A 21,538-nucleotide genomic window follows, 5' to 3' on the forward strand; every position below is an offset into this window, starting at 1 on the left:
TTAGGGGTTGCCCCTCTCTGGGGCTGGAATATGTTTCCCCGTGGGTCTGCAATGCAACATCGTACATCTGCCACAGTCTCAAACCTTTCTCATACAGACCAAATCATGGGTGGGAATCTCTGCTCAGTGTATTGTTTGTACCTGAAATATATAAAAGCTTTCAAGCATTCTGTTCTACCGAACAGTGGAACTCTGTTCCATGTTTACGAGCTAAGAATATATTGTCATGAAAATATAGTGAAAATACAAATTTATTAGCATGATTAGCAGCATCAACAGGAAGCAAAAGATATGCCTTTTCTGTAAGGGAAAAAAAAAAATCCCTTCTATCAGGGCATATCCTGAAAGCTGATGAGTGTCTCAGCTTCCACAGATGGCTGATACCCAGCAAATCATAAAAGACTCTAAATTACTCACAGCTTGGTAGTGAACAAAACACATGGTGAAAGATAATGAAGACCATGAAGACCAGTGGATGAAAGAGAAAGTTTCCTTTACCTTAAAGTCTCCCTCGTACACGAAGACTTGTGGTTTGCCCACTTACAATTTATGTTAACCTTTATGTGCAGAGTTGGTACAGTTTTCATCTCTCCCCCTAAATATGTCTGAAACTGCTGTTATTCCTTGTGTACATTTCAACCATTTATGATACCCACATCTATCACTCCAAGCATTTGTAACAGACCTTTGTGAAATACCAGTACACAGTTCATAGGGTTCACATTTTCCTTAGGAGAAATTAGAAATATCTAGACCAAATTAATCCCTAGCGTAATTATAGGACAACCAGCTGTGTTACACCAGCAGTGAATTTGATTCACTGCTGCATATTTAGTCTGAAAAGCTGCTCACAGTGGCACTGCATATGAATATAACCTGATATATATTTGCAGAAAAACACAGCTCCAAAAGTAGCAGTTGGCACAATGCAGATGCTAATAATTCTGTTGCTTTGTGTCCTGTCATTATGTATGCATTGCACAGTGGTTCAGATTAAAAGGGTTAAGGAAAGGGCCTCCTCCTTCTCCCCCTCCCCTTTGCGGAAAGATAATTCAAAACCATCCGATATTCAGACAGTTGGACAGCAGCTGAGGTTTCATTAAGAATCCCACGTATGGCCAGAAGCAGCATACACCTCAGCGTTTCCGGGAGCTGCAGGCAGCCAGAACAGATGGTAGAAATCATCATCCACAGACAGTCATCAGGGGAACCTCAGGCCACATGCTTGAATTTTTCTCAATGAACCGCATACAAGCAAGGCATTCGATCCATGTGACTGCAGCTGCTCAGTCCTCAGGGAAGGAGGCGGCCTCTGATTGGAGGAACTCTTACACAGGTTATTAACAGGTCATGCTGTGACATTAACAGTCCGGAAACATCCCATCTCCCAGGGGGCTAAAACAAAAGAAAAGAGAGGTTCCTCATAACTCAAACACAGTTCAGTGCTTACAGATTATGGCAGATAATCTGCTTGGCAACAGCACAGCTCGCAGAGACATTCTGCTATCTGATTTCTTTCATTCTTTCTGTTTCCATTAGAAATGCCTGGAGGAATCCTTTCTACAGCAAACGGCCTATGCATATCTCAGAGGAAGAAGCAATGTGGCTTTCCTACAATTTCCAAACATCAAATCCAGATGCAAAAATTATTCTGGCTGCTGCACTGCCTCATTCAAGTGTTCCTAACCTCCTTGTTCCATTCATAATATATTATATTCCATTTTGCTCGTTGATTGCTGCAGCCAGCATGAATTGCCAAACCAGTTCTGACAGCAATGGCACTTATGCCGTTCCTCTCTCTCTCTTTAGGCAGAAATTTTAGTTGGTAAAGTAGTGGAAACATGGGATTGTAGCAGGGTCACAATCTAAAATATCATGTTTGGTACTTATAAAATAAAATATTATCAAAAACTCCAAGCAACCTAGAACTTTGTTGGTGTCAACACACTTCAGAACATAGCCACTGACAAATTTACACCATAGGCTCCTTCCATCTGAACTAAATAATACTGTCCATTAGTCATTGGCTCTGCAGGGACATATGCAGCCAACAGAGGCATAATGATAGAGCCAGGCACTTGGGGCAGCCACACACATGGGCAGCAGCGACTTCTGGTTGCGGTTGTGCCACCAGTATGATCGCACTGCTGCAGCGACAGATGTATTTTTCGACCTTCCCCCACTAAAGTCAGTGACTGGGGCAACTGCCTCAGTCACCCCTCCCTAGTTATACCACTGACAGCCAACCAGTTCTCACGTCCATTCAGTTGAAACCAGTATTGTCTATGTACATACACATAAACACCAGTACAAAACTGAGACTTCAATGAGAGGTCTTTGAGGCACCTGAATGTTATAGACCAGTATGGATTATAGATTTAAATGATGCACAATACGGTCATTTCAACATGTGCCATAGAGAGGCCAATCATTTCTTTTGTTTCTATATACTGTCAATATTATAGAAAAATAACAAGGAACTGAACCTGGCACTTTCCAACTGAGGTAGCTTTATATCGTTTCTTATGTTAGGTGACTGTTTTGCACAATCCACCCATCCATGGAGGGAAGAATTGATTTCCTTTCTTTTAGCCCTCATCTGTGTCACTTGGGTTCCCTCTTTTTTACTGCATTACTCCCTTATCACATTAATAGTCTCCTTCCCTTCCACTGTTGCAGGCCCTTGTACTTCTCTGCTCTGTTACTAACACACTCCATGTCCTTCCACAGGCAAGTCCCAGTTCTTTATCCCAATTGCTCTTCCTCTACCAGATTGTCCAGGCCTCACCATCACAATTCACTGCTTGTAAGACTAAAGTTTGCATGTTCATATCTCACCCATTTCTCACCATACCTCTGTGTTTTCTGTGGTATTACCTCCAGCCTGACACACGTTACTACTATGTTCATTAAACAAGAGATAAGCAGACTAGCAATAGTCAAATTACCCTGGCACAGAACAATCACTTTAGTACACAAACAGGTAAGGTCTTTTACTTTGTCACAGCAGGGTACACATTTTAAGCCACCCATGGATCTGTACTAGGCTGATTTTGGAAATGCTTATTTTGATGTTCAGATTTCTCTCCCTGTCCCCTTCAGAGCATTTACATTTGATTTTAAACAGTAGAATTGGATGGCAAGTTCTGGGTGTTCTACTAATGTGCTGATACAATTAGTGGAAGATTCCTTCCAAAGATCATATAGAGCCACATTTCAGAGCAGTCAGCCTCACCAGAGATCCTGGAAAAATCATAGGGCAGGTCCTCAAGGAATCAATTTCTAAGCACTTGGAAAAAAAGAAGGCAATTAGGAACAGTCAACATGGATCCACCACAGGCAAGTCATACCTGACCAACCTGATTGCTTTATATGAGGAGATGACTAGCTCTGTGTATACAGGGAAAGCAGTGGATGTGAACACCCTGATGTTAAGGCTTTTGATACAGCCTCCCACATCATTCTTGCAAGCCAGCTTAGGAAGTATGGGTTGGATGAATGGACTGTAAGGCAGATAGAAAAACTGGATGGATCATTGGGTTCAATGAGCAGTGATCAATGGCTCAATGTCTGCTTGGCAGCTGGTATCAAGTGGAGTGCCCCAGGGGTTGGTCCTGGGCTTGGTTTTGTTCAGTATCTTCACCAATGATCTGGACAATGGGATGGAGTGCACCCTCACCCAAGTTGGGTGAAGTAATAGATATACTGCAGGGTAGGGGTAGAGTCCAGAAAGACCTAAACAAATTGGAGGATTAGACCAAAAGAAATCTCAGACGTTCAATGAGGACAAGTGCAGAGGCCTGCATTTGGGAAAGAACAATCCCATACATCAGTACAGACTGGGGACTAACAGGCTAAGCAGCTCTGCAGAAAAGGACCTGGGGGTTACAGTAGACAATAAGTTGAATATGAGCCAACAGTATGCCCTTGTTGCCAAGAAGGCTAACAGCATACTGGGCTGCTTTGGTAGGAGTGTGCCAGCAGATTGAGCGGTAAGTATTCTTGTCAGTATAGCAGATTAATAGAATGCAAAATGAGGTACATTTGTATCTGAAGATGCAAAAAGTAGCATGTAAAATTCAACCATCCCAACATTTGACTAAATTAATCATCTCATTTTAACAGAGAGTCCTATTAAAATATTTCTTCTTTAAAATGGAAATCCCTTTTTTCCTAAGAGCTGTATACTAAGTCTAGACATTTTCTGATTTATGACAAAGAATACTTTTCACATGATTTGTTGTCAAGAAAAGCCTTTGTGTTCTAGCAAATGGCATTTGTTAAATACAGTGCAAAGAATAGGATTATTTTTGAAAAAAAGTGTTAATGATTTTGTGTGAAGTTAGGACTTGTGAAAGATGCTAGGCTGACAAGCCTACGAACTGAAGCCCCTATTTATCCCAAAAGAAAACAAAGACAGCAGCTTCCCTACGCTCTCCCGCCAACACAGGAATTACTATGGTGAAACAGATCAAAGGAAAATCAAGTCCAATATCCTTTTTCTTGATACCAAATGCTTTAGAGAAAAGGCTAAACTTAGCAGTGGGCATAAACATTATAGCATGCTCATTTCCCTGCCTATGCAAATTCTGCCCATGCAACAGGAATTAACTGTTAGTTTATATTTGGAAATATGCTGATAATGTCCCCCATAACTTTTTATCCTAGATCAGGGGCCGGCAACATACAGCCCATGGGCCACATTTGGCCCACAAAGCCACTACATCCAGCCCACGGAGTTGAAGGGCTTTGCTTGTGCCCACACCGCAGATGCTTATCCCAGCCCCTTTCCTCTCCCTGGCTGTGTGCAAACTCAGCTTCCAGCTGGTGAAGAGTTGTGCTGCAGCTGGGGAGCTGCAAACTGCATCCATGCTGCCTCTGCCTCTTCCTACTCCCTCTCTCCCACCCGCCACCTCCCAGCTGCAACACGGGCACAGCTGGAAGCTGCCCAGCCCCAGCACAGCTCCTCAGGGGCTGGAAGTGCTGCAGCCAAGAGAAGAGGGAGAGCCAGGGCCAAGTAGAGAGGAGCTGTGTTGGAGACATGCATCTTCCAGCTGTGCCCACATCACAGCTGGGAGACAGAGGGGAGGGAAAGTGGGGAGTGGAGAGAAGCAGCCGTAATTTGGATGAAGTTTGCAGCCCCCCACCAGCTAGAAGGTGAGCTGGCAAAACAGCCAGGATGGGGGAGGAGAGGCAGGAGTGAGGGCTGGCAAAAGTGGCCACGGGCACAGCTTCCAATTGTCTGGGCTTAGCATGAGTTTAAGGCAAGCCCCCAGTCACTGACGTGTCAACAAAACTACATGGTCAACATCCAAGTGGAGCCAGATTGCTCCATCCCATGACTCCTTAAGGCTAGAGACAGACATTACACATAAACTGGTTTAAATTATCAGAAACTGTAACAGAACAGATGTTCAGTGCACACAAACCAGTTTGAAAATGGCTGAAACCAGTTTGAGATAAACCTGGTTGAATGTAGTATCAGACTTAACTGATTTCGGTCAAACCAGACACCTTGCTGGTTTACATTAAACTAGATTCCCCCAGCATCCCATCATGCTCTCTGGGCTGCACGGGGCTGGCCCCTCCCCTCTGTTCCCTGGCTGCAGCTTTGGCAGAGACTGTGAGCTGCATCCCCACTCCTTGCTAAGCAGGCATTCCTCACTCCCCTCTGCCTTGATGAGAGGTGTCTGTGTATTAGCCAACCACATACCAGCTAAGGTCCATGCGGAGTCAACAGGCAGAATCAATAGGTAGCTGGTAATGTCCCTCTCTTGTTTTCTTAATAGGGTAATAAACACTGAGTTAGGGATAATAAACACTTCGTTGCCTCAATTCCCTGCTGGGCTAATTACAGCATCCTGCTGGGGCCTGGCCATGCCCCCCTCACCTCAGTACCGTGGAAGTGAAGGGAGGGGAGGGCTGCCCTAGCGCCCCACGGCTTCTAGCCTGAGCTACTGCAGGCATGTGCCTGCATTTCTGGGATGTCTGTACAGTTACAGAATGATTTAGCCTAACCAGGTTAGACTAACCTGCAAGGATTGAATCAATTCAGGCTCAGGCTTTTTGAATGTCTATCCCTAGCTTAAAGGTTGCCAACAACTATCCCAGATAGTTTAACTCAGAATATGCCCATTATAGTTCATGATTAGGTACACTAATCAGGAGTGCAGGGACAGAGCCAGGTGCCTGCGACACAAGGGCAGTAGTGACTTCGCATTACTGCCACAATCACAATTGTGATTACATGGCTGCCACCAGCAGCTGAGTTTTTTATGCCCCCTTCACCAAGTCAACACCCAAGGCAGTTGCCCCATTTGCCCTACCCTAGTTACACTACCGATATTAATCCTTTTTAAAATCCAACTAAATTCTACTAAATGATATGCAGGGAAGTCTCCCAGAAGTTAACTTCTTGTTGTATCCTCAAATCAATTTTAAATGTGTGACCTTTAGATTTAATTAAGCATCACCTTGCTCTTGCATTCTGGTCAGATATGAACAGGAATGCCTGGCTGACCTCATCTTCACTTATTTCAGATCATTCAATTCCTGTCACCCTGCATTTACCTCCTTTCTAAATTACACCTTGTCATATTTGGAAGCATTTTTATATTTCTAATCTAGTAGTTCTTAACCCATTTTAGACTCAAGGCACCCCTCAAAAATGCCAGTTCTTAGTTTTCATTCATTGTTTTTACAGAAAAAAGAGCAATTCTTCTGTTGCAAAGAACTCAAACCATAACAGATAGGAATGTTTTTGACACTGTGGATCCCTATTTGAAATCTCTGGGTTTATCTTGTGACTCATGTGTACGAGTTGGCACAACTACCAGTGCTAATATTGAGCAGCAGCCCCTGACTCCTTTAAAAGGATCTTAAGGCACCTCTGGATGTCACAGCTGTCCTGACTGAGAATGACTGTTTTAATCATTTCTGTTGCCACACTCCTAACAGTGACTAGATCAATTTTAAGATAGGGTGATTAAGAAATGAGCACATTTTCCTAGGGGAGGCTGCATCCCTGATTTGTGCAATTTGAGGTTGCACAATTTTACAGTATTTTCAGCTTAATTTTCTAGTGGCAAGATGATAATACAGTCACATAATCATCCCTTCCGTGGCTTCTCTATTAAGACTACCAACAAAATCCCCTGTGGTTGCTGTAGTTTTGGTGACAATTGGATCAATGGGAACTGCACTCAGACTAGCTACTCTTTTCACTGGTCATCACTTCACATCCCATGTTCACCCTCAGCCAGGAAGCTCCCTCCAATAATACAGTACATTGTCATCCTCTCCACACCAGTCTCAGCAGGATACCCATAGGCAGCCCATTCTCTAAACTGAAAAAGGTTATCACGCAGACCCAGACATGGATGAACACAAGTTTAGCATAATGTCGAAATATATTCCTCTGCTTTGCTGTGAGGTTACAAAGCATTTCAGGAGAGCAAGACAAGGCTGAAACATTGTGAAGAACAATATGAGGGGGTATTTTAAAAGATTCTGAAATACTGTGGAGCCAGTGGTGATGCGTAGGGGGTCCCCGGGGGTGCATGTGCACCCCCTGACTGGCCATGCTCCCTGCTTAGGCAATGGGGGGGGCAGGTGGGAGCACCAGCGCCCCCTTGCAAGGGCCAGCCAGGCAGCGGGCACACTGGATGCAGTGCCACGGCCACTTCTGGAAGCGCCACAACCACTTCCAGGAGCGTTCTGGCCGCTTCCAGGTTGGTGAGTTTTGCTGCAGGGAGACCCCCTGCCCCGGCTGGTGAGATAGGCTGGAGGGCTCCCCTCCCCCCCCCAGTCGTTGATTGGTCACTGGGGGGGGGGCATGTGCCCCCTCCTAAGGTGGCACCAGTCATCCATTTGTGGAGCCATTGCCTTTTTTGTGACATTAGCACGATAACAAGATCCTGAAGCAGAACTAGGATCAGCACATTCACTTTTAGCAGTTAAACTGAAGAAAAAATAATGAGGATTCAGCAAAACCTAGCTGCTGTTTTGCAGACAAAGTTGGGAGTTTATTACAGCTACTGGCAAGACAATGAAGTATGCAAACCATGGGAGAGAATACAGTAGATCATATACTGAAGGAGGCACTCTGGACAACATTATCTTTTATTCTCTTATGTTTCTTAGTACTTCAGGAAATGCTGGAATCATCATAAAGAAGCAGGCTGAGCAAGGTGAAGGAAGGATACCAGAGATGTACCACTGATTCAGTCTGAGTGATCAGTGACTCAGTGCTCAGTCACCAGAGTTACTGATTGCCAGACACAACCCTGTGCCTTCTGAGAACAGGACCACACAGAAATGTTTTAGAAAAATGAGAGTAAATTTAAAAGCATGTGTAAGAAAGACAAATACATAGAGAACACGAAGGGCAGAGAATGGCAAACAGAGAAAAGGAAGCAACAGAGATAGAAGCAAATATGTACAGATAGCATAATGGACATAGAGAAAGGCAAATACATAAAAAGCAGAGACTAGAAAAAAGTTTATATAACAAATTTTGCAGGAATTTTTAAGCTCATAAAGGTGGTACATGGGCATAGGGATATTTTTGCAACATAAAGCCAGAGATTAAAAATGACTGCTTTAATAAATACTTATAAACATACAGTATCTAGGAAGTAATTACAGTTTTCATTGCAAAAAGTTTTTGTCCTTTGTAGTTGCAAAGAAAAGCTTGAAAATTTTAACCATGAAAGGGCAAAAACTATAAGTACTTTTTTAAAGGAAACTCTATTACTTTTACCCCATCCACATGGTTGTCTGAACACAACATTATTTCAAAATCCTTGAGGTCGGGGGGGATCCCGAGGGAGTGTGGTGTTGTTGTCACACTCCACTTTCCACATTGTAGCTTGGTAGCTGCAGGTCCCTGCAGCTCTAGATGCCTGGATCCCCTGTGCAGTCTGAACCACACAGCAGGAGCACCCCTCTAGGGACTTTTTTTTAAGTCTTCAAAGCAGATAAGACTCTGCCCACCACTCCTCCTCTCCGCACGTCCTCCTTGCTCTCCATGCTCAGTAGTATCTCTCCTCCCATTCTTCCCTTCACCCTCTCTGCTTATGCACAAGAAGGGGAGACCGACTTGCTATCACCACAGTCCCCAGCAGACCAGGGGCCAGGGCCAGAGCTGTTCCTGCCCCACTCCAGCTGGTGTGGTTGTATGAGGAACTGGGCTTAGCCAGGGATAGTGGTAACAGCAGTTGCAGGTGGCTCTCCCCCTCCCTGCTGAGTCCTGCCAGGTGTGCTCTGCTAACCCAGGAGCAGGTGCTGGACTGGGAAACCCACCCACTGTCCCTGGCTGAGCTTAGATCCATAGAGCCACTCTAAGTGGAGAAGGAGTGGCTGGGACAGTGCTGGTGGTGAGTGGCTCTCCCCTTCTTGGGTCCAGAGGTGTGGGTAGAGAGGAGAGCAGGGAAAGGAGAGGAAGTGTCTCCAAGCACAGAGGAGAGGGTGACATGAGCTGGGGGTAGGGAGTCTTCACTGCTTTAAGGACTTAAAAAAAAAAAAAAAAAAAAAAAAGTCCCCAGCTGCTGCTCCTGTGGTGTAGTTGGCCATCTCCAGGGGTGGAGACAATGCAGCCATCCTCAAAGCATCAGCTTCTGCTCCCACACCCCACTTTTCAAAATCCTGGATCCACCTATGCTTGAGGTTGGCAATTCTGAAAATGTCATCATTGTGTTTCGTTGCGGTTTACACCCACATGGTAAGTTGCTACATAAAGTGCAAGTGGGTTGGCAAAGCAAGTGTTCACGTTCACATAAGGGGAAGAAGAACATTTTCTTTTTTTTTTTTTTTTTTTTTTGGAAATGCTGTTGCATCCCAGCAGCACTGTTTTTTCAAAGGAGGTTAGAACCCTGCCTGCTCAATTTCTGAAGTAGATGTAATCAAGAGGTGCAATCTCTTGGAATAAATATCAGCAAGAGAAGATTTCGCATCAGACTGGAAAACAGTTTTTGTTTGTATCCCAAACACACTGCTAACCTGATACATTTACATTTTTTGAAAGTAACATGATATAGCCAGTTCCTTGAAAGATGAAGCTATTTTCTGTCACCCTGAAGTATCTTAAAGTGACGGACAAAGTCATACCAGCAAATCTGATGTTAGTACCAAAATAAATCGGCTGAAAAAGTGTTCCAGCTCTTTTATTGGTCCTATCAAAATTATGAACATCTGCCAGTGGCCAGCTGTCCAAGCAGTCTAAGTTGGCTCTGGAATCAGTGATAGGGGTCTCATTCAGGGGGTCTCATCCAAAATCCCTAAGAACCTTTCTATTGAGTAAAGGTAGCTTTGTTGAAGACCTTGGTGCTCTGCACCCCTACTTCATGATCCACTAAAGGCTGGGGGAAGAAAACAACAATCTGTTGTTGCTGCCATGTTATATAACCTGTTTCATGAACTCTTGTAAGGACAGAGGTAGGAGGGATTTCTACTGAAATAGATCTTTTATACTGAAGCATGCTGTAGTTTAAAAATACAAAACTATATAAATACCCGCATGCAAAGTAGTGTGGATTTCCTTAGCTCTTATGAAATCAAAAAGATGCCTATTGCCCTGCACATTTTTCTAGGAACTAGGCTGAGACATGCTATGTTACCAAAAAAATGATGTAATTAAAATTGCTCAATAAGTAGAACTAAATAAATCCCCTCTTCTCTTCCCAAGGTTAAACCAAAGCCTTGGAGACAGCAAATTAAAATATAATCCAGCATATGTATTACACTGCAGTGTTTGATAGAATCAAGTTTCAGGTACATCTAACTAAGCAGTGCCCACCACAGATCCAATTGGCTCACCCTGTGGGAGATGTCTGTTTATCACACCTGGCAGACCAACTGCCTACAAAATACAGTACGGTAATCATAGCTGGTTTGGTAACAACAGACAGGTCACAGCAAGAATGGGGTTTTACTAAGTGAACCTGGAGCAACGGAAGGAACTTGGAACATTTCAAGCTATTGCAGAAGCAAAATAGTGCTATTAACTGGAATCCAAATGCTCAGCGTTTGCCAATATTTGTAATAGTCCTTCTTTAGCCTGAACAATTCAGAACAAGGTAAGGGGGATAGACTATGTCATTTTGGCCCTCTATCAGTGAAACAGAAGTGAAAAGCCTGTATCCAATAGCAGCTGATCTTCTGTTTTAGCAAATGAGAAACACATCACTCTAAGCAACTAAAAGCAAAATTCCTTTTCTTTGGGGTCTGCCACAGGCCACCAGATATTGAGACAATTCCCACCTTTTCCTAACAGGCATACAGGAAATTTTTCATTCAGAAATCCCAATTAGCATGTTTTACAGCAGGTGTTCAAGTGAAATCATATGCATCTGAGTAAAGGCTTAAAGGCCCAGGATTATCTTTTAACACCAAAACAGGATAATTTAATCCGGCCCGCACATGCTGGGCACATCTACATGTGCCCCTGCTGGGGTACAGAGTACAGGCCTTGGGGCCCACTGCCTTGCCCAATGAGTAGTTATTTATGCCAATGCACTGAATAATAGCATTTTATACCCAGTTATCACAGATACAAATGATAAAAACAGGGACTCTTGAGAAGCAGGCCCTAGATCAGGGCTGGGCAAAACGGTGGATCCAGGTGGCAGTCAGACTCCATTTCCCAGCAGCCCCTGCCCACATTGCTGTGGCAGGGCTGTGACAGCATGGGGCCAAGGTTTCCAATGGAGCCCAGCCCCAGCTGTGCACTGGCAGGGTGCACAGCTGGGCAGTGAGCTGCTTCAAGTCCAGGGCTGGGATCTTGCAGCAGTGACAGTGTGATCTGGAGCCGGGGCAGGACTGCAATCCTCTGCCCACACGTTATGGGTGCTTCCGGGGCTGCTCTCCATGGAAAACCTGGGCCTGAGCTCTCATGGCCCCACTGCTGCTGGGATCTTCATGGAAACTGGCTGCAGTGATGCAAGCAGAGGCTGCTGGGAAATGGAGTCTGCTGCAGGCCTGATCCATCCTGTGGGCGGGACTTTTCCCACCCTTGCCCTAGATGTTTTGATCTGGTGTCTCTATTTGTACACACTGTAATACTATTAGAGTTTGTGAAAGCCGGCCTCTGCCTGATCTTGTGTCTGTGTTTAAGGGACACAAATAAAAGGTGTGGAAAGCACAGTATCACCACTGGCCAGTTATTCAAGCCATACCAGCATCCCAAGAGAGGAAGGTCAAGATGCATCAACCAGCATGGCTGTTCTACAAACATCCCCTTCAAGAGTAGCGGAGTTTCTTCTAGAGCACTCATTTGACCATGATTCCCAAAAGTGGTGGGAACTCTCTAAATCTATCAGAGTTATTTGAGAGTTTGGGTTGCAGCCTGGCACCTCCTCAAGGTAAACTTCCTCAGATAACAGCTGAAAACTGCAACCTGATTCTTAAATGTTTAGGGTTGAGATTGATCCTCACTGACACCTGTGAAATTTGTTGAATTGAATAACTGAGGGCTAAATACCACCTTAAATTTCTCCTATTGAAACAATTTTGTTCTTATCTATGCCTCCCAGCTTGTCTTGGATTTATTTCTCAACCTTTTTATTTCTTTCCGGTTGCACAACAAATATAAAAACAGAATATAAGCAATGTCTAAAGAATGAGACTGCTGAGAAGGGAAGAAATAAAGATCAAGAGATTCTAAACTAAAAACACCACTCTATCCTGAATCAAAGCCACCTGAATCAGAGATTCACTATTAGATAGATGCACTATTAAATATAAATTGAGCGAATCTACATGAGATGGTATGGTACAGTATCAATGAGCTACTGCACTGCAGCTCATTGCTATGACGCAGTAGCATTGCTGGGCACTAACCATGTAGGAGTAATACCGCACAACAGTAATGAGCTATGGTGCAGTAGCTCATTACTACAGTGCAGTAGCATCTGGCAAAAACCATGCAGAAATGGTACTGCTCAGTAACACCAGATACTGCACAGTCATTTAGTATTTGCATATTCATCCTGCTTGTTGGTTGATAGTGGTCTTTTGGCAGGGAAGAGAGAAATAAACGTTGTAGGAAGCCAATTAATTTTACACAATATCCAAATACAGCTAGTTGATAAATACTGCCTTATAGCGTTTCCATTTGTACAGTTTTAAAAGGTATTGGTGAATTTATTACATTGATTTGCTATGTGTATCATATGTATTATATAATCAATTATGTGGCCCACAATAGGGTTGTCAAATTATCAGAGTCTGTGCGTAAGTATGAATTTATAGCAAGCTTTTGGCTCAATTTTCCTCTTTATTACACCTTTTATCTCACTTTTCTTCACTTCAAGTAAGCAGAGTTTTACCAGCATACAATTTGTTAAATGAATTAAAGTAACAAGCTCCCTAGAACAGGGATGCTCAAATCCCAGCCCACAGACCCATGGAGCCATATCATCTGGCCCACAGAGCTCCAGATGAGTCCTAAAATTTGGCAGCAGGGGAGCAGTAACAGCATCAATTTCTGCTCCCCTGCTACAAAATTTCCAGACCTGTGAAAAGGCCAATAGCTTGGCCCTGCATGCTAAATTAGGTGCACAGAACTGAGGTATGCAATGCCACCTCAAGCCCAAGGTGGCATTGGAGCTCAATCAGGTAATGTGGGGCCCAGGAGGAATAGGGGCTGATCCTGGTCTGTAGGGCTGGATCCAGCTTTTGGGCCAGCCCAATCTGGCCCATGGGACCAAAACATTATGCCTCTACCCTAACATATTTGTAATAGTTCTTCTTTATTCTGAACGATACAGAACAAGGTAAGGAACAAACTATAATTTTGGCACTCTGAGTGCAACAGAAGTGAAAAGGCTGTATCCAATAGCAGCATACATTATGGGCCATTGCTGTATTGTGTAATCCCTTCTACCACATGGAGTGCCACTTTGCTCTAGTGGAAATGAAAGCACAGAATGCAGGAATGATGAATCAGTCCCACTGTTGTGAAATCATCATTACTCTAAAAAGCCCTACCCTAAGATGCATGTTCTCCACTCCTTGATTTATTGCCATTTGGGATTTATGGTCTAATTCCAAGCCTTTGCTTAGGCAAAACTTCCTTTGCTTAAGCACAGATTGCAGAATTGTTCTCTCAAATTACAGATTATTGACCTGGCAGATCATACTAGCTGCTTATAACTATAAATATTAATCCAACCTCCAATAAATCAATTTGTGATATATTCATACATTGACCAGTCATAAACCTTAAGTGAAATAACTTCATTTTTCTTTTAGCTAAGTTACCCACTGGTAGAAGTTACATTGGACAGTAATGGCCCACAAACTTCCTGATTAAAAAACATTCTTTAGCACAGGGGTATCATAAAAAAGAGCACCAAAATAACACTAAGGGGCTTTCTTGGGTCTTTTGAAAGCTATTCTTGCACTGAGAATTTGGTCCCCTAAAGAAAACATTCAGCTGTAGGCCACTGAAAGTGATTTCACTTTGGAATGAATGCCTGAAGAAAACAGGGATTTCAAACGGGAAGGCCTGGCAAGGCAAACGGTTGCATGTTTGAGTCTTATAATAGTATTGTGGCCCTGACGTTAAAAGAAAAAAAAACCCGTATGTCAGCAACTCACTGGAGGCAATGGTAGTTATCAATCAGTAATGTGCAGTAGATTTAAGCAGCTTAATAGAGGGCAAAATTCACATTGATTAATGACTAAGGAAGTATTCACTGAATTGGAGGTTTCAAGGAATTACAATCCGATTAAAATTCCATTTTAGAAATGAAGGGATATAGGATGCTAATCAGTCTAAACCAGAGATTATTAGTGCTGAGTATTTGTAACAGCTGGGGCTATTGTGACAAAAAACAAAACTTGACTCATTTTATGTATGTATTTATTTATTCATTTCAGGAACTCGAAGATGTCAGAGTGAATCTCCACCACCCACAATCCTTATCATTCAGCGGCTGGCATTTATAGCAAGGAAAACCAGAGACCATATGGTCAGCTCTCATGGCAAAAGGCAAATGATGAGATTGCAAGGTTGTCTGCAATGAAATAAATGATGTGTGGCACAAGTATCCCAGGAAAATCCCTGGCTCCTCTAAAGCCTTTAAAACTCGGGTGATTCGTAAAGAGGATTTTGAGGAACTCAAGTTAGGGAAGACTGGCAAGCAGGCGTGAAGGTTCTGTGCAGACAAGTTACCATAAGCCAAACTCAAATTCATCACCGGATCTTTTTAGAAATTTTCGGAAACAGGTTTGCTGAAAAATGCAGACTCGTTGAGCCCAAAACATTTTGTGAAAACATCATTGGATCAAAAAACGGAATTGCTCCAACTGGAAACGTGCAGGGATCCAGTGTCTGTGACAAGTCCACCCATGCTAAGACCTGAGGGGCCTGCAAGCCTGCTGCTGGGGAGCCACAAACCTGCAAGCCCCAGTTCTAACTGAAGCTCAGATCCAGGCTCTGCAGCCAAGAGTGTCATCTTGTGTTAGGCTTCTCAGGTCTCCCAGGCTCGTGATCAGTCCAGCACCACTCTCAGGGATCCCTGGTGCTGCGTTTTCACTGCAACTGCCTGTTCCTGTGAAATCAATGGCCATAACAAAGTCCCTAGTGGACTCCATGGATACTCTGGCACATCTCCTTTTTCAGGGTCAAAGCTCTGCTTGGAGCAGGGACTCAGTTTACAAACTCAGGGAAACATTTCAATAGGAGAATGGTGAAATATGCCTTACGGCGCATAAATCTCTGTGAAGTGGCAAGCTCAGGGGCTTGTTTGTAAGAGGAGAAGATTTAAGGCAGTCCTTCTCATCAGCTTCTAAATTAAATCGGCCATCTCTGAGCTTCAGTATTTATATCAAGACGTTAACAGCCTCTAATCTGAGCTGTCCCAATCCACTTTTGTACAGTTTCCCTGTGCTTTCTTTCGGCTTCATTATCTACAGTATTGTTTGGCTCTGGTACGACTGCTAAATACAAGAACAAAGATCCGGCCATTTCAGACAGAGCTGTGCAAAGCAACAGTTAAGATTTAAATCCTTTAATTGGAGCCAACATCTGTTATCAATTGAAGTAGTGAACACTGATCCAAACTTGGAGTCATTCTGGCAAATTAAACCTTTTCTAACGATTTCTCAAGATAACTGCTAGCTAAGGAAACCTGATGGATGCAATCTGAGTATAACTCATTATCTGCATGCTTGATTTCATATCCATCCCCCTATTTTCCAGAATGAACATCCTTATAAAAACATGTGCTTGATCCTAGACAAGGACAACATTAAATATGTCTGGATACACACTGACAGCATTACAAAAAGTATTTATTTTATTTGTGTTTTATGTATAATGATTTAAGACACGCTCGTCCCATTCGTGTCTAATGCTTAATGACTACAAGTTATTTTTATTTGTGATTTCTGTACATGTAGAAGACTTAAAAATAATTCCAATCTACAATAGACTAGACCACTTCATCGTATGAGGTCCTCTGCATTGTCCAAAAGCATAAAAAATGGCCGAGGAAAATGAAGCAAATGGTAGACATCAGTAGGCCTCACAAAAACGTGACAATGAATGTGAAACAAAGGGCTGGACCTGACTTCCCTACAACTAATGAGACATAGAGAATCCACAAGACTTTTCAGTGTTGCTATCCTTGCAATTCACATTATGGCTACTGTTGCTTTTGTCCAAGGAGCATCTCACATTTACTCTTGCCCATTTGATAGTTCAGAAACAGAATGGAGTCCACTCCAGATGTGTATTTCTTTGTCAGTCAGCCTTGATAAGTAACTGCTGGCAGAGCTGGCCTTAACAAAATAGTGCCCTGGGCAAACTTGTATGTTGGTGTCCCCCGCCAGCATGTCCCCGCAGGCCTCTGCAGATAGAGGTGGGCAGGCAGGGGCACAAGTCTAGAGCAAGCACCACCCCACCCACACGGCTGAGCCTGGCTCCTCCTGAGCAGTGGCTTCAGGGACACCAGCTCTAAAGCCACGGGCAGATGGCACTGTCCCTGCCTCACGTTCCACCCAGTGGACTGTCAGAGCAGGCCTTGCCCAGGGGGCTGCCATGGCAGGTCAGGGACATGTCCTGATTCCACCTGAACCTGATACAGGGCTGGGGCTACCCAGGTGGGGAGCGGCATGGGGGGGGGGGGCAGAGCAGAGTGGGGCACTTACCCACTCCATGCTCTGGAGGGCACAGGGCAGGCTAGGACTGGCCAGGACAGGTGCACCAACTGGAATGGAGCCAGCAGCCAGGAAGGGAGAGTTTGTGTGAGGGAGAAATGGAAAGTTTGGAGTCAACCAGGAGGCAGCAGGGCAAGCCTCTGGCCCCCCACATCATTCCCTGCTTCCGTCTGCCTGCCCCTCCCTGGACCAGGATCATGGGGTGATGGGAGGGTGGGGGCAGTGTCCTGCACGGGTGAGCCAGGGGTTTATGGGGGCAGATGGTGGCAGCTGGGCTCAGCTGGCCCCTGCTGGGTAGAGCTGGGCACCGCTCCTCCTGCCTTGGGAGAGGAATCAGCCAGGGTGGGGCAGGGCAGCGGGGTGCTTGGTGTCCCCCTGACCATGGCACCCTGGGTGGTCGCCCACGTCGCCCAACCGTAAGGCTGGCTCTGATGGCTGTTTGACAGAGAAATCCGTGGTAGCAGAGAGAGGGTGGAAGCCTGGTTCAGCAAGCATGACTCATTGTCACTGGGTGGCAGAAGGGTTGTGTCTTGGGCTAATGAAAAATATACTCTTTTGGTGGGCTAAAATTATTTTATTGGTGATATTATAGTTTCATACATTATATACATAATATGTCTTAAATTTTAATCTGCATCTATTTAAGAGATTGTAGCTTTAAGCATAAATGAATGAAACTACATTTCCTATACTATTCTCAGGGTGCAAGAAGGGTAGGAAAGTGGAATTGAAAGGACTGCCCAGCAGCCATTTAGGTACATGAGCTGAATCTCTCCTTCTTCTCCAAAGTTGGCTATAAAACATTTGGAGGCTTGAGGCTAAGAGAAACTGCAAAATACAGGAAATGGACATTAAAATGAGAAAGCACAGGAAAAGCAGCAGAACCATTTTAAAGGCTGGGGACTGGACCTGAGCTGCACTGGGCTGTTTTGATGTAGGGAAAATATCATCTATTGTTTTCCTGAGACCTGAAACTGTAATTATTGGCACTGTTCAGGTGTCAGCCAGCAGAGTCTATGAGACATGTACATAATCCAATGCATTTCAAAGCAAAGTGGAACCTCCATGTGGAACCAAAAAGATTTATGAAAAGCAAATTATAAAAAAGCTACCTGTGTATTTGTGGAATGCATTTGTAGCATGGTCTCAGCTGTCAAGATACTGCTTTTCAATCCAAAATAACTGCAGGGCAAAGTGTACAGCCACTCCTTCTCCTGACTCCAGCATAAACCTTCCCAGCTCTACCCACTCTCCCAGCATAACCCAATTACCATGGGTGTTATAGGGGAGATCAGTGAAGGGTTGCCTTCACTAGGGCATAAGCCCCAGTTGTCCTGAGGGTATTTTTGAGGGGCTGTTCCCACTCCTTCCTGCTTCCTGAGTAGCACACTATTTGTTAGGAGTGACTAACTCCTTACATAACATTGTTTAATGTTCCACTTACTGTAACTGCAAATTCAGTTGCTTGCATAAGAGTCACATTACAATTAACCCTCACATCATTTCCCGAAATTCCTACATACTTTTTAAACTGATCCCTTGCTCTATAGGACATACAAATATAAATGTTAAATGTAATAATATTTCGCTCAAAAACTACATTTTCCATCCAAACATCTTGAAGTGATTTACAAAGAGGGGTATGTACTGTGTCTGTATTCCTGTTACACAGATAAGGAAACTAAGGAGAGGTTAAGGTTCAGTAGGAGAACAAGGAAGAGAAAGCTAGAAATATGCCTTACTTCCAGGCCATTGTCCTACCCAATAGGCCAGGCTACCTAGTCATTGCTTTGCAAGAAACACCCAAAATTGGGCCTATGGCTTTTAAAATGTATTCCTTAGAGTTACAAGGCAGAAAAAGGAATCTCTACAAGGATATGCTATCTGAACTTCTACCTTGTTGTCTTCAGTTGGGCCAGTTGCAAATGATCAAGCAAGCTGGATGAATAGATATTAATTCACTTCAATCCAGTTCAGCAAGGTACACATCCATTTTGTGTTCTCTTCCCACCAGCAGTCAAGTGATACTACTGTATTTTAATGACACAAATGTTTGCAGAACACTTATGTCAACAACGTATGTGTAAGCCATTCTGAAAACAGTATATTATAAGCAAGATAGTGATGTGTCCTTAAAATGCTACATAGTGGGACAAGAATAGCAGGACCCTGCCATAAAGAGTCATCAAGTAAGTACATGCGGGCCTGAGGGCTCTGGCCTCCCTCGGAGAGAGGGCTGCCTCCTGAAATGCATAAAACTGTCCACGTGTCCATCATCTTAGGCCTCTTCCCCAACAAAAATAAAAGTCAGTGCCTATGCTGCCCTATTACCCTGTGCGCCTATATCAGGTGTGGCCAGCCTGTGGAATGAGTCCAACAAGTGACGTGGGCAGCCTCTGTATATGGCGTGTGGTAGATCAGGAAGGGGACAAGCAGCACAGCAGTAACTGGGGCCAGGAGCAGAAAGCAGAGCAAGGGATCAGATAGGGAGCACAGGGCAGGAAGTAGAAAGCAGAGCAGCAACTTTGATGCCCTCCCTTTTTCTGCAGAGAGGTGGAATCAGGTTCCCTACCCTTTTTGCACCCCAACAATGCTCTCTGGGAGTTAAGGTTGGAGGATGCACTCTGCTACCAGTATGGACCACAGAGTGCATCGGCTTACCCCATAAAGCCCACAAAAGTACTGAAAGGGTTAATTTCCAAATTCAGAAAGAGCTTCAGGATTCTCGGGTGAAAGTTGCTATGGAAGCATGAATAAGTATTTTTAGATTTCTTTACATCACTTATTCTCCTACACAGTAGCTCCCGTTGCCTCAAATTGCTTGCAAGGAAGAAATGAACATCCCTCCCCTCCCCCCCACCTCCCACCATTTCATTATGCATTGTACATGTTTTCTGAGACATCTGAGATGTTTCTGCGCCCACCATCAACAGGGTAAAGACTTACCTTGCTTCATCTGCTCTGTGGTAACTATTTGCAGTTTGCTGCACATTTTTAAAGGGGGAGTTCACCACTGTTCTAGCCCCCTGGTCTAGTCCAAGCCAGTCAGCACTCCCTGCTGCTGCTATGGATTTAATGCTTGCGGGAGCCTGAAGTCTTGCAGGACCATAGGCGTATGTAGGTATAGGCAGCAGAGTTGAATTAGATGAAACCTTCTTAGCAGAGCAAACTGGCTATTTGTGGTGGTGTACTAATGTGATTACCCTACTTCTCCTGGCAGCTAAATTATTTCCAGTTCTGGAGAGCCATAATGAGCCTTGGATCTCTGGAGCCTTCTAGATTTTGGATCCCCAAAGCTGTTCACTTTACCGCAACCCTCTTTGGGGTTGTACTGTACTCTCATGAGAGCTGAAAGGGTTAATGAGACATCAGGACACGTGACTGATCTGTATGTACAAGGGGTAAAAGTTGTTGGGAAGTCTAAATCAATGTGTAACTTCCACGGATCCATGTAAAGGTCTCTGCTTAACCTGTTTTTACTGACATTTCTGGAAGTACTGTCACAATAACATCACCTTAGAATGACATAAAACATTTTTGAGAAGGAAATAATATGCTGGTTACATTATATGCATTATGCAGAAGATGTAACATTGTGCAAAAAAGATACATGTTTATGCATAAGCACATAATTCTCTAGGGAGTAATTAGTGTTTTGGCAGAGATTCTTACAAATACTATTTCTGCTTTTCTGCCAGAGAATTTTGATAAGGGGGTTTCTGTTTTGGTTACAGAAAATCTGTTTAGTATAGAAATTATTTTGAATGCAGCACGCACTTCGGGATAGATAAGACAGGCAAAAACAGTCTTTGAATTTTGTCTATCCACAGCATATGTCTTAGGGTCTCCACAGGTCAGAATGTAGGATAGCAGCAGCCAGAATGGCTTTTGTGGATCCACTATTACCACAGTAGACAAGGGGCAAATGTCAGTTGTCATTCTACTATAGTGCTTCATAATATTTAGCCAATATTTCATAGACATTGTGGCTGGAAGGGATCTTGCGAGATCATTGGGTCCAGCCCCCTGCCCAGGGGGCAGGAAGTCATCTGTGGTCAAATGATCCCAGCAAGATAAGCATCTAAGCGTTTCTTGAAAGTGTCCAGAGTAGGTGCTTGCACCGCCTCTCGGGGGAGTGTATTTCAGGCCCTGGGGACTCAGATGGTAAAGACTTTTTTCCTTATGTCCAGCCTCAAATGGTCTTCCAGGAGTTTGTGATCATTGGACTTTGTCTTCCCTTGGGGTGCCCTGGTGAATAGACGTTCTCCCAGTTCCTGATGCACACCCCTTATGTACTTATAGCCTGCCACCAAGTCATACCTGAATTTATGCTTTTCCAGGCTGAAGAGCCCCGTGGCTCTCAGCCTCTCCTCAT

General features: G+C 44.0%; 1 protein-coding gene across 1 annotated transcript in view; it reads right to left on the reverse strand.

Annotated features, from left to right (window-relative positions):
• Positions 1-207: 207 nt before the first annotated feature.
• POC1B (POC1 centriolar protein B) overlaps positions 208-21,538 on the reverse strand; it is a 451,135-nt gene continuing 429,804 nt past the window's right edge. Inside the window, exon 9 of the mRNA XM_019514847.1 lies at positions 208-1,395. Within this exon, the coding sequence (XP_019370392.1) occupies positions 1,294-1,395 (102 nt within the window). The 3' untranslated portion in view covers positions 208-1,293. The remainder of the gene's footprint in view (positions 1,396-21,538) is intronic.

This window comes from Gavialis gangeticus, unplaced genomic scaffold (genome assembly GCF_001723915.1).
Source record: "Gavialis gangeticus isolate Ggan-Ray unplaced genomic scaffold, GavGan_comp1, whole genome shotgun sequence".
Lineage (NCBI taxonomy): Eukaryota > Metazoa > Chordata > Crocodylia > Gavialidae > Gavialis > Gavialis gangeticus.